This window comes from Rana temporaria, chromosome 4 (genome assembly GCF_905171775.1).
Source record: "Rana temporaria chromosome 4, aRanTem1.1, whole genome shotgun sequence".
NCBI lineage: Eukaryota > Metazoa > Chordata > Amphibia > Anura > Ranidae > Rana > Rana temporaria.
The window spans coordinates 339,790,532-339,804,951 of record NC_053492.1 but is presented as its reverse complement, the minus strand read 5'-3'; the positions used below and the strand labels follow the sequence as shown (position 1 = coordinate 339,804,951).

General features: G+C 44.8%; 1 protein-coding gene across 1 annotated transcript in view; it reads right to left on the bottom strand.

The window, feature by feature from the left end:
* Nucleotides 1-13,770, bottom strand: part of SOS1 (SOS Ras/Rac guanine nucleotide exchange factor 1) — a 412,587-nt gene extending 398,817 nt beyond the window's left edge. Inside the window, exon 1 of the mRNA XM_040350763.1 lies at nucleotides 12,975-13,770. Within this exon, the coding sequence (XP_040206697.1) occupies nucleotides 12,975-13,061 (87 nt within the window). The 5' untranslated portion in view covers nucleotides 13,062-13,770. The remainder of the gene's footprint in view (nucleotides 1-12,974) is intronic.
* Between the last annotated feature and the right edge of the window lie 650 nt (nucleotides 13,771-14,420).

Below are 14,420 nucleotides of genomic sequence, written 5' to 3'. Positions count from 1 at the left end.
TATAAGGTCCACAAGCTATGGTGCCAATATCTGAAAATTGATCACATCTGCAGTACTGACGGCCCATCTCATTTCTTGAGACCCTAACAGGCCAGAAATATACGAATACCCCCCAAATGACCCCTTTTTGGAAAGAAGACATTCCAAGGTATTTAGAAAGAGGCATGGTGAGTTTTTTGAAGTTGTCATTTTTTCCCACAATTCTTTGCAAAAATCAAGATTTTTTTTTAGTCAATAGATACCCAACATGTCACCCTTCAAAATTGCACACGCTTGTGGAATGGCACCAAACTTCGCTACTTAAAAATCCACATAGGTGACGCTTTAAATATTTTTACTGATTACATCTTTTTAGTTGAAGAGGTCTAGGGCCAAAATGATTGCTTTCGCTCTAATGTTCGCAGCGATACCTCACATGCGTGGTTTGAACATATGAAAAATATGTGGGCGGGACTTACGTGTGCGGTCGCTTCTGAGCACACGGGAACAGGGGCGCTTTAAAAAAAAATATTTTTTTTTATTGTTCATTTTACTTTTTTAGTTTGACACGTTTTTATGTATAAATGTTTTGATCACTTTTATTCCTATTACAAGGAATGTAAACATCCCTTGTAATAGGAATATAGCATGACAGGTCCCCTTTACAGTGAGATATGGGGTCAATAAGATCCCACATCTCACCTCTAGGCTGGGAAGCCTGAAAAAAAAAAAAAAAAAAAAGGCGCGTCACGGAATTTCCAAAAAAAGTCGAACATGTAAAGGGGCGAGTCGGCTCTACACGGCGACTGCACACCGACTAGGAGCCGTGTAGAGCTGACTGCGCAGGCACAGTATAGAGCCGACTCGCAGCTTTACCTGTTTGGCTCATTTCGGAAACTCAGTGACACAACTACGCAATACGGGGGCGGGGCCTTATCTGCCGGGTGGGAACATTTTCTAATAGACATCAATCATCTGGGCGAACGCCCAGATTACATTGCGGATCAGCTTGGAAACGCCTACTCCTGCAGAAGAAGTACCCGGACTCTGGATTGCAAATATAGATTATAAGGTATGTACAGCCTAAAAAAAAAAAAAAAAAGTGCCGACTGTACATGCTGGTAGTATAAAGAATTTGGTCTTATATAAATGTTATTTGGGTGAACCTCCGCTTTAACACTGTATCCATTTAGTGTCATTTAGCAGTGTCAAACCTGTTTACAGCTGTAACACTGGTCTTCAGAAAACATTGGCACCTGGGTTGTCTTCTTTTTTTTGCAGCTTTCAGAGCTGTCGTAGTTTAAATGACAATTGCGCAATCCATACTACACTGTACCCAAACAAAATTGTTATTTTGTTACAAAAAAAAAATATTTATTTTGGTGGTATTTGATCACATCTGCAGTTTTTATGTGTTGCTATTTAAAAAAAGACCGAATTTTTTTTTTCTTTTTTTTTTTTCAAAAAGTTTGTTATAAAATGTAGTAAATAATTAAGTTTTCTCCTTCACTGATGGGCACTAGGGGTGCAACGGATCAAAAAACTCACGGATCGGATCTATCCTCGGATCAGAGTCACGGATCAGATCATTTTTCGGATCAGCAAAAAAAATAAAAAAAAATAATAATATACAAGACAAGACAAATCTTGTTACACCCACCGGAGTTTTAGATTTCACAGTTATTTTCAACACAAAACGGTGCTTATGTGTTTAAATACAGTATTTGTAAATCTGACGGACTGTTTACATGTTAAATTTTAAAAGCGGCAGCAAACCTGCTGACCTTACATGCTTGCTAATGTGACAGGACACCTCTGATTTTCACATTGAACTAAATGTGAAAATCAGAGGTGTTCTGTCACATTAGCAAGCATGTAAGGTTTGCTATAAAGTGAAGAGTGCTAATAAAAGGCCTACTATTGCACTGCCGGCGCTTAGTGTTGCAAAAACACCTTTAAAGTGACTATGTGTAAAGTGGCATAAAAGTTACCAAACAAAATGTGAGAGAACACCTCAAATAGTGAAAGAGGTGTTGTCTAATAAGCAGCTGTTTAGATAAAACAGGGAAGCCCCATTTAAAGTAGTGCTAACAAGTATCTTATATGCGTGAACAGACAGTTCAAAAAGATAAACAGCGCTAATGAGATGTTATGTCAACTCAAAAAATAAAGAATTTAAAAGCCAGTGGACCCAGTTGGTGTAAAGGTAATCAAATCCTAAGTGTCAGTGCACCAAGAACAGCTCAAGAAAAAGGTACCTCTGTAGGTGGCCAAACTCACCCACCAGGGGTGTGAGTCTACCACAATAGAGCAGGGTTGAAGCTCTATAAATACACCATCTGGTCCTCCAGGTATTAATACGTCAAACACACGTCTCAGCAAGGTGTCATGTAAGGCAAATAAAGAAACAAATGATAGTGCAATAATGCCTGAATGAGCCTGACTACAGAGGGTTAAAAAACCTAAAGTGAGTGCCCGTACAATAAATCACTGAAAGATAAGCATAAAAAACGATCACCGCTGTCACCGTCGTTTAGAATCCTCCAGGGGCCGCGCGCGTCCTGAGCAGAAGCTGTTATGACAGGCGCTGGATCGAGGTTGGTGGATGGTGGAGCGCGGTGGAACGCAGGCTATGTCCGTATGTAGCGTCGTTGTAGCCACGCCCTGACGTGTTTTCACGCCCTCTGTTGAAGTCAGGAAGTGACGAAACGTGTCAGGGCGTGGCTACAACGACGCTACATACGGACATAGCCTGCGTTCCACCGCGCTCCACCATCCACCAACCTCGATCCAGCGCCTGTCATAACAGCTTCTGCTCAGCACGCGCGCGGCCCCTGGAGGATTCTAAACGACGGTGACAGCGGTGATCGTTTTTTATGCATATCTTTGAGTGATTTATTGTACGGGCACTCACTTTAGGTTTTTTAACCCTCTGTAGTCAGGCTCATTCAGGCATTATTGCACTATCATTTGTTTCTTTATTTGCCTTACATGACACCTTGCTGAGACGTGTGTTTGACGTATTAATACCTGGAGGACCAGATGGTGTATTTATAGAGCTTCAACCCTGCTCTATTGTGGTAGACTCACACCCCTGGTGGGTGAGTTTGGCCACCTACAGAGGTACCTTTTTCTTGAGCTGTTCTTGGTGCACTGACACTTAGGATTTGATTACCTTTACACCAACTGGGTCCACTGGCTTTTAAATTCTTTATTTTTTGAGTTGACATAACATCTCATTAGCGCTGTTTATCTTTTTGAACTGTCTGTTCACGCATATAAGATACTTGTTAGCACATGTAAGGTTTGCTGCTGCTTTTAAAAAATAAATTGTTTACAAAAGTTTATTGTAGATATAAAAAAAAATAAACAAAAGGGAATGCATACAGAGAATGAGAATATATTCACTAATACGTCAACGGGAAAAATATAGAACACGTCATACATCACGGAGCGAAATAACAAAATAGAGCGGAGTGTGAGGAAGGAGAATATGAAATGAGGCCTCTAATGAAACAGGTAGGAGGGGTAAGGAGAAGCAGACTGAGGAATGATGTGTGGAAAGGTAGCAGGATTATTGCGTGAGGTTCCAGTATGACCACTTGAGGTTAAATAGATGGAGGCTGTCATTAAGGGTATGGTAGATTCTCTCTGATATCTTAAGCATCTCCATTCTATCCAATACCTGTGACCATAGTATAGTATTAGATCTCCAATTGAGCGCTATCATCCATTGGATGGCGCTGCAAAGGGAATGAAATAATCTAGTGCAAGGGGAGGGACATCCGGTATCTTAGCGTATAGAATTCATATCTGAGGGGTGAGAGTGAATTTGCTGCTTTTAAAATTTAACATGTAAACAGTCTGTCAGATTTACAAATACTGTATTTAAAACACAGAAGCACAATTTTGTGTTGAAAAGAACTGTGAAATCTAAACCTCTGTTGGGTGTAACAAGATGCCCGCTTCTCAGTAGCATTACTGTGCAGGAGTGTGGGGTGGAGCAAGATGGCGGCGACGAAACATAACTTCCTGACGAGACAGCTGCCGCCGGGTGTACCAAGATGGCCGCCGCTCCGGAGCTATGCCGAAGGTGGGGACTATTCTATGGCCGAGGAGAGCCCCGCGGATCGCGTGCCGATCCAAACAGGGTGACCTGTTCGGATGCCGGATCGGTGACGATCCGTTGCACCACTAATGGCCACTGATGAGGCTGCAGTGATGGGCTCTGATAAAGTGGCATTGATGAGCGCGTATGAGGCGGCACCAATGAGGTGATACTGATGGGCACTGATGGGCAACACTGATTAGGAAGCACCGATTGGCATCATGTGTGGGCACACATTGCCATCCATGGCCACCAGGGATACCACCCCTGGTGGTCATCACTGGTGGTACCCCTGGTGGTCCTGGGTGCTCATCCGCGGGGGGGGTTGTGCAGATAAACAATCAGCACAGACCCCCCCCCCTCCTTCAGGAGAGCAGCCAATCGGCTCGCGTCTGTCAGACGCAAGGTAGGAAGTGCCGATTAACGGCTCTTCCTGTTTACATTGTGATCAGTCATGATTGGACACGGCTGATCACGTGGTAAAGAGTCTCCGTCAGAGACTCTTTATCTAGATCAGAGTCACGGTGTCAGACCGAGTGACACGCCGCAACGATCACGTCACATGACATCCGATCAGGATAACACAACCACTTTGCCACCGTCATTTTGCTATATGGCGAGCGGCAAAATGGTTAAACTGCAAAAAATAAATACCTCTGACGCTGGTAAAAGCGGCTGTAAAAACGACCTGTGTGCAAGAGGCCTAAATATACCATTGGTTCATGTTTTACTTGTTTTATATTACAATACATGTCAATTTATTTTTTTAAAGGAAATCTATGGTCACAACTTACACTTTATAACATACGCATTGTAATAGCGATACAAAAAATTGTTGTATATGACAATCCAATATAAGCCATCTTGAAAAGTCCTGCCTGTCTGCTGGTCATCTCTTTCTACAACCTCCAGGATTCCCTGCATACTTTGCAGCTTCTAGAAAGTGAGCATTCTAGCTGGGAGACTTTGCAGCAGCTGGCAGCAATGCCAAGTGAGTGAGCCTCGGTGAACAGTATGCAGCCAATTGGCACAGGACCTGAAAGAATGCAGCAATTACTGTAGTAGCATCATCTACTATAGTGATTGTCATCTTTCACAGAGGTGCAAACTTGCATTGTTCCAAGCCTGACCAATGTAAAGACATAACATACAGCTGAAACTCGAAAAAATTGAATATCGTGCAAAAGTTCATTTATTTCACTAATGCAACGTAAAAGGTGAAACTAATATATGAGATACTCATTACATGCAAAGCAAGATCGTTCAAGCCGTGATTTGTCATAATTGTGATGATCATGGTATGCAGCTCATGAAAACCCCAAATCCACAATCTCAGAAAATTTGAATATTGTGAAAAGGTGCAATATTCTAGGCTGAAAGTGTCCCACTCTAATCAGCTAATTAAGCCATAACATCTGCAAAGGGTTCCTGAGCCTTTAAATGGTCTCTCAGTCTGGTTCAGTAGGAATCACAATCATGGGAAAGACTGCTGACCTGACAGTTGTGCAGAAAACCATCATTGACACCCTCCATAAGGATGAAAAGCCTCAAAAGGTAATTGCAAAAGAAGTTGGATGTTCCCAAAGTGTTGTATTAAAGCACATTAATAGAAAGTTATGTGGAAGGGGAAAGCGTGGAAGAAAAAGGTGCACAAGCAGCAGGTATGACCGCAGCCTGGAGAAGATTGTCAGGAAAAGGCCATTCAAAAGTGTTGGGGACTTTCACAAGGAGTGGATCGAGGCTGGAGTCCGTGTATCAAGAGCCACCACAGACGGATCCTGGACATGGGCTTCAAATGTCGTATTCTTGGAACAATGCAAGTTTGCACCTCTGTGAAAGATGGCAATCACTATAGTAGATGATGCTAATACAGTAATTGCTGCATTCTTTCAGGTCCTGTGCCAATTGTCAAGCCACTCCTGAACAACAAAAAACGTCAGAAGCGTCTTACCTGGACTAAAGTAAAACAGACCTGGTCTGTTGCTCAGTGGTCCAAAGTCCTCTTTTCTGATGAGAGCACATTTTGCATCTCATTTGGAAACCAAGAAGCCGGAGTATGGAGGAAGAATGGAGAGGAACACACTGCAAGATGCTTTAAGTCCAGTGTGAAGTTTCCAGTCTGTGTTGATTTGTGGAGCCATGTCATCTACTGGTGTTGGTCCACTGTGCTTCATTAAGTCCAGGGTCAACACAGCCGTCTACCAGGAGATTTTGGAGCACTTCATGCTTCCTTCCGCAGACGAGCTCTATGGGGATGCCGACTTCATTTTCCAGCAGGACTTGGCACCTCCCACACTGCCAAAAGCACCAAAACCTGGTTCAATGACCGTGAGATTACTGTGCTTGATTGGCCAGCAAACTCGCCTGACCTGAACCCCCACAGAGCAGTGGTTCTCAACCTACAAGTGCCTTGACCCCTTGATAAATATTCCCAAGTTGTGGGGACCCCTAACAGTAAAAAAAAAAATTGTAGCGTGGGTTTTTGGCATCCAAGGCAAGACAAGTAATTTGCACCCCTAACCCACAGACATTTAGTGCTCCTTTTTACTTGTACAGTAATAAAACCCCTTATGGTACATTTTAGGATGTACCACTCTTTCATTTTGTTCTCATTTCTTTCCCTTTCATCTGTCTCTATCCTAATTTCTTGTCCCCCCCCATCCTTCTGTCTACCAGCCTTTCCAGTTCTTTCTCTTATTCTTCCCCCCCCCCCCTTTTACTTTGTTCCTCCCCCTCTTTTCCTCTCCCTTGCATATAATTCTCTATTTGTATTTCTTCTATTACTCCTTGGTGGTGGGGGGGGGGGGGTGAGTAGCAATGCTGGGGGGAGTTCTGATCAGCCAACTTGGGTGCTCTTGATCAATGTCATCTGCTGATCTGACTCTGACAACTGTGGTGGGGACTTTTAATGACAACTATGATCACAGGTAGTGTCACTCACTTTGTCTCTGACTTTGTGGTGTCTCGCGGCAGTGACACCTATGCCGAAATCAGGAGATAGGGTCTCCTCCAGCCCCTCCCACTTCACATTCCTCACCAGTCAGCTGACATCTAGTTCTCTGCCCCCCAAGCCATGCCGTGAACTGAATGGGCAACTGCAAAGAGGCTGAGTGGGCATCAGGAACAGCCCAGCTGGGCGGCTGAGAAAAGGTGTGGGCTTCAGGAACAGCCCAGGATTTGGTGACCCCTGCCATAGAGAATCAATGGAGCATTGCCAAGAGAGAGATGACAGACATGAGACCGAGCAATGCAGAAGAGCTGAAGGCCGCTATTGAAGCATCCTGGTCTTTTAGAACATCTCAGCAGTGCCACAGGCTGATCCACGCCGCATTGAGGCAGCAATTGCTGCAAAAAGTGGCCCAAACCGAGTACTGCGTACATATGCATGCTTATACTTTTCAATATGTACAATCCTTTTTTTATTGATTGCATGTAATATTCAAATTTTCTGAGATTGTGGATTTTGAGTTTTCATGATCTGTAAACTGTAATCATCACAATTATAACAAATCACGGCTTGAACTATCTTGCTTTGCATGTAATGAGTATCTCATATATTAGTTTCACCTTTTAAGTTGCATTAGTGAAATAAATTAACTTTTGTACGGTACTCAAATTTTTCTAATGACATCTGTAGATCACACCTGGAGTTTAACTTTAACCCTTTCGTGTCTAAGCCTATTTCTGACATTTGGTTTTTACAAGTTAAAGCGGGAGTTCACCCATAACATTTTTTTTACCCTTAGATTGATGCTCATTTTGTCTAGGGAAATCGGCTAGTTGTTTTAAAATCGAAGCTGTACTTACCGTTGTAGAGAGCGATCTTCTCCGCCGCTTCCGGTTATGGTCTTCGGGACTGGGTGTTCCTATTTTGATTGACAGTCTTCCGACAGGCTTCCGATGGTCGCATCCATCGCGTCACGAGTAGCCGAAAGAATCCGAACGTCAGTGCGGCTCTATACGGGGCCTGCGCACCGACGTTCGGCTACTTTCGGAAAATCGTGACGCGATGGATACGACCGTCGGAAGCCTGTCGGAAGACTGTCAATTAAAATAGGAACGCCCAGTCCCGCAGCCCATATCCGGAAGCGGCGGAGAAGATGCATCTCGTAAACGGTAAGTACAGCTTCGATTTTAAAACAACTAGCCGATTCCCCTAGACAAAATGAGCAGGAATCTAAGGGTAAAAAATGGTATTTCCGGGTGAACCTCCACTTTAAAATTCATATTTTTTGCTAGAAAATTACTTAGAACCCCCAAACATTATATATATATATATATATATATATATATATATATATATATATATATATATATATATATATATATATATATATATATATATATATATATATATTTGTAGCAGAGAATCTAGAGAATAAAACAGCGATTGTTGCAATATTTTATGTCACAAGGTATTTGTGCAGCAGTGTTTTAAACACAATTTTTTTGGAAAAATTTACTTTCATGAATTAAAAAAAAAAAATTTAAAAGTAAAGTTAACCCAATTTTTTTTTATAATGTAAAAGAGCGATTTACATATGCGTTTTCTTTGCTGCACAAGCTCGCAGGCACAGGGGCGCTTTAAAAAAAATTAAATAATAATTCTTATTTATTTTTATAAGACAAAATTGTGTTTTTAACCAGTTAAGCCCCGGACCAATATGCAGCCTAAAGACCCAAGGTGTTTTTACAGTTCGGGACTGCGTCGCTTTAACAGACAATTGCGCGGTCGTGCGACGTGGCTCCCAAACAAAATTGGCGTCCTTTTTCCCCCACAAATAGAGCTTTCTTTTGGTGGTATTTGATCACATCTGCGGTTTTTAGTTTTTGCGCTATAAACAAAAATAGAGCGACAATTTTGAAAAAAATGCAATATTTTTTACTTTTTGCTGTAATAAATATCCCCCAAAAACATATATAAAAACATTTTTTTTCCTCAGTTTAGGCCGATACGTATTCTTCTACCTATTTTTAGTAAAAAAAAAATCGCAATAAGCGTTTATCGATTGGTTTGCGCAAAATTTATAGCGTTTACAAAATAGGGGATAGTTTTATTGCATTTTTATTAATTTTTTTTTTTTACTACTAATGGCGGTGATCAGCAATTTTTTTCGTGACTGCGACATTATGGCGGACACTTCGGACAATTTTGACACATTTTTGGGACCATTATCATTTTCACAGCAAAAAATGCATTTAAATTGCATTCTTTATTGTGAAAATGACAGTTGCAGTTTGGGAGTTAACCACAGGTGGCGCTGTAGGAGTTAGGGTGCACCTAGTATGTGTTTACAACTGTAGGGGGGTGTGGCTGTAGGAATGACGTCATCGATCGTGTCTTCCCTATAAAGGGAATGACGCGATCGATGCGCCGCCATAGTGAAGCACGGGGAAGCCGTGTTTACACACGGCTCTCCCCGTTCTTCAGCTCCGGGGAGCGATCGCGACGGAGCGGCTATAAACAAATAGCCGCGCCGTGGTCCCGGATCGCTCCCCGAGCGGACCCGACCTCCGCATGTAGCGGGGGGGGTCCCGATCGGACCCCCCACCCGCTAATAGGCAAGGACGTACATGTACGCCCATGTGCCTGTACGTGCCATATTGTGGACGTATATGTACATGCGGGGGTCGGGAACTGGTTAAACATCCATTGTGACAGTAAAAAGTGGTGACTCTTCATGGAGGGATCGGGGGTCAAAAAGACCCCCAATCCCTCTTTTGCACTTCAAAGTATTCAGATTGGCGAAAGCGGCAATTCTGAAGACTGTATATTTTTTTAAATCCAAGTAACCCGGAAGGGACATGATGACGTTGCTTCCGTATTTACATTTAAGAGACTGAATCAAAGCCGTTCGCGGCTTCGATTCAGTCTCTCTCTAGGCCCCAGGAGGTGGCGCATCGTGGATCAGGTCTCCCGGTGGGACAGGAGGCACAGTAAGAGCGGCGGAGGCGGCGGGAGGGAGGGTGTCCCCTCTTGCTCCTCCGGGATAACAACCGAGCGGCTTTTAGCTGCATCAGTTGTTATCCTAGAAAAGCCAATCGCCGGTGATCTGCCGATATGGTTCTGGCTATCGAGATGGTTCCTGTAAGGACTGCGCAGGCGCAATCCTTGCCGACGGAAATCTCCGAACCTCGGCCGGCATCCAGGGCGACGTGGAATTTAAGGGAAGTGGCTTCGCTCGGCCTCCTGGCTCTTTTTTTTAACATCCTCCAATCCACGGGGATGTTAAAGAATGAGCTTGGATGCCGGCCGAGGTTCGGAGATTTCTGTCGGCAAGGATTGCGCCTGCGCAGTCCTTACAGGAACCATCTCGATAGGGGAACCTTAACGACAAGTCACCCGCTCTAAAAAATTATACCAGGATGATGCCTGCAGCTGCAGGCATCATCCCGGTACAACCCCTTAAAGCCGAGGACGCATATCTGCGTACACTCGGAGGAAAGGGGTTAAAGTGTTTGTTAAAAGGAAAGTTTGGTATTTTTTATTTTATTTTTTAAATCATACTTGCCTAGGTGGATGCAGCATTGGTCTGGTGCTTCATCTGTCCCCCGCCAGCTCCAAGAGTGATGAAACACGGCTGATTGTCAGTCACCGACTCTCTGCTTATTCTCTTTCCCCCCGAAACGAGCTTTGGCTGTACTTCTCATTATACCTTTTCAGACAAAATTAAAAAGTGAACACTATACACCCTTTCCCCCCACCTAGTCCCCGCTCAATGATGCTGAGGTGTCCACAGTCCAGTGGTCCGAGGATTTGAAATCCCGTAGTTCTCTATGCAGTGCTTCCAGGATAGACCAGAGTGATTCCGATTGGTCAGCACATGCACAGTGAGACACTGTGTGGGCACTGACAGCTCAGCATCATTGAAGGCAAGTACAGCAAGGACCAGGGGTGTAAGGAGGGTGTATGGCGTTAGTTCACCTTTTAATTTTTTTACTTTAACCACTTAAGGACTGGCCACCACATATATACTGCGGCAGGGCGGCCCTATTGTGCAAGAAAAAAAAAAAAGACGTACCCATACGTAATTTCGTGAACGACACACTGCGTGCGTCTGCTGCACGACAGGGGAGTCCGCCAGCCATGATGTCCGCCAGCCATGATGTCCGCCAGCCACCCGCAATCGCTCCACAGAGAGGCAGAATGGGAAACTGCCTATGTAAACAAAGCAGATCCCCGTTCTGACAGGGGAGTCTTTTTTTGTTTATAGCGCAAAAATAAAAACCGCAGAGGTGATCAAATACCACCAAAAGAAAGCTCTAATTGTGGGGGGAAAAAATAATACATTTTATTTGGGTACAGCATTGTACGCCCACGCAATTGTCAGTTAAAGTGACGCAGTGCCGTATAGCAAACAAATGGCCTGGTCATTAAGGGGGTAAATCCTTCCGAGGCTGAAGTGGTTGAATAGAATAAGGGAGGGCTATAACCCCTCTCAGGGATTTCCTGCCCTATGTGTCCAATTGGGGAGATTTTCCTTCACTTTCTGTTCGATAGCCAGAACAGGAAATGAGAGGAAATCCCTGTAAAGTGAGGAAGCCCTTGGTTATCACCAGATTTCCTCTCTACTCCTGTTCCAGGGACAACCCAAAATTTAAGATTTTCTTTCACTTTCATTTTAATAATGGTAATCAGGAAAAATAGAACATAATAAATGCATATTTTTATTTTTTAGGAGCAATGTAAAGCATTGTACCGTGATCAGCAGATTGCAGGTACAATGTCAGGCTCCTTAAAACTGTCAGTGTAGCTGTCTGCCCTTACCTTCGATACAGGCAAGCAGTTACTGATGGCAGGAAGATCAACAAACTACCTAAAGTGCTCATCGGTTCATTGAGGACTACAAATCATCAGCCACAAATGCTGGAATTACTTGGGAATTCATTCATTCACAGAACACAGAATTAATGACTTGCCTGTATTGGCAGAGCCCCGGACAGCTGCACTCTTCTTCAATTGTGCGGGGAGAGAATCCCTGGCCCGCTGTCACTGTGAAGGTGGATTGGGGTGAGAGAAGACAGATGTTGGACATGTTAAACCCTAAATATGGGTGTAACATGTTCACAAAAGTGAACTTGGCCTTCAACTGCTCTTAGAGGCCTAGGTGACTGTATAAGCATTTTACTTACCCGATCCTCTGCTCCAGCAGTGGTCTGTCCCCTGCATCGGTCATGATGACATCAGAGGACCTTAGGCCATCGTTGTGATGGGGACAGGAGGTTACAGGGACTGCCCTAGCAGCATGGAGGCGCCTGCAGGAGCAGAGGATTAGGTAAAAAAAATATTGTACAAATCCCCTAGACATTAGAGATGGGCGTGTTTGGGATCCCACTAGGAAGTCAACACTGCTCACGGCTAATCACAAGCAGTGAGACATTTCTCGATCTGTGAAGATGGGGATCGGGAAAATGTCTCACTATCTGTGATTAGCGGTGTGCAGTATCGGCTTCCTGGTAGGATCAGGCAAGTGGGATCCCAAACACACCCATCTCTACTAGACATAAACAGTTAAGTGGGTGGCCCCACTTTTCCTGGTCCGCACCTTTAATGGTCATGTGATATACCTGGAATCTTGCTACAGTCCTAGGGCTGGCTCACACAAGTGTGCCCTTGTAAGACACGTGCGGGCGCAAATTAGTTATTAATGGCGCCACAAAATGCAGAGCATTTGGGGCCACCGCACCGGGATCTGAAAAAGTAGCGTTTTTTCCGCGTTCAGTTACGTTTGGCATTCCATTTGAAATGAATAGGCTATCAAAACTTGGAAGCGACCTTCAATTCCTCATTCTATATTTTCTAAAATAAACAAAACCTGATCATTTTGTTGACAGAGGTGAGAAGAGAAAAGACAGGTTGGTGGAGTAGAAGGAATGGACGGCTCACCTTCTTCAGGGAGGTTACCAGCAGATTCCTCCACTTGGGGGCATTTTCCTCGCTGAAGAAATCGTACTGGAGCTGGGGTGCCTGCATGACTCGTTCCTTCCTCTAGGTCCTCACAATAGAACCCCTGAAGCAAACAGGCCACCTGAATGGATGGCTCCGGCCCACAGCGATCACACGTCCCCGACTGCAGAGGCCTTTCTTAGGGCAGAGGATCCATACGTACAGGGCGAGGGAGGAGGGTGCCCCTTAGCAGGGGCAGCATATGGAGGGACAGGGAACACACAGCAGCAGCACCCCTGAGGGGAGAAGAGATGGCTGGCGGCTCATGGACACCGCTGTGAGGGGACAGCCTGTACATATAGGACACTTGTCTGCACACATCAGTTACCTCAGGATCACACAGGAGGCCGCAGCTGCTCGCACTGCCCTCTCGGGCCCACACGCACACAGCAGCCCCGGTGATCGTGAGGAGGACGAGATCACCAGCACCTCATGGCAGACACTCCGGGGGGCCAACGGGCGTCACCTGACAGATGCCAGTCTCCCCCGGCAGGGTGATAGCAGCGGGCACCCCGTCTCCCCTCCCCCTCTCCGTCTCACTGGCCGCCTGTTCTCCTCGCTGTCAAAGGTCGGCGTCGCACACCGGTATAGGGACCCAGGATAAATCCCACTGCGTCACTTTGTTGTTGTTATTGTTTATGCCCCAGCTTTCTCTCCCGACAGTTAGGCTCAGCGGCCGTTGGAAGAAGCAGCCACTACGCATGCGCCTTTCTCAGAGGCCAGGAGTGCTAGCTTGCAACCGTCACGTGACTGTGATGTCTGGACACGCCCCCGTGCCCGGCCGACAAGACAGTTTTTTTTTCGGAACAGCTTTATTGCTACCACACATAGATTAAAATCTCCAAAAGAGATGCAAGAGAAGAACAGAGTACTACAGTTACTATGTACTCAATATTCTCGTTAGGGTCATATCCCAAAGCACCAACTACAAGCCACTAATCATGTATGAAAGCTCAGTGAAAATGCTGTGTTCTGATAGCTTCTTTATGTCTATGCTACTGAGAGTCTTGGACTTCATTGTATACTCTATTTAGATATGGTTGCCTGTCTTGGCTTTACTTGTTCTGCCACTGAGGAGATCTGGAGTTATAGCAATGTCCTCTCAGTTTGAAGCATTACATTGGACTCACTAGCCCCACCTGCTGCCAGCTGTGGACAATCTACAATCAAAGCTTCCCACAAATAGCAGCACTTCGTGTCTTTCAGTGCCTGTTTGTTGGACTAGTTCCCTGGGTGTTGTGATAAGGTGTGTGGCGTGGATTGCCACGTGTGAACCTCTGGCATTGAAGCACAAAATCAGCAAGCATCGTCAGGAATTCAGGCAGTTTGTGTATGACCTCTGCCTGCCTGACCACCCTCTGGATTTCGATCGTGTACATCTTTGCC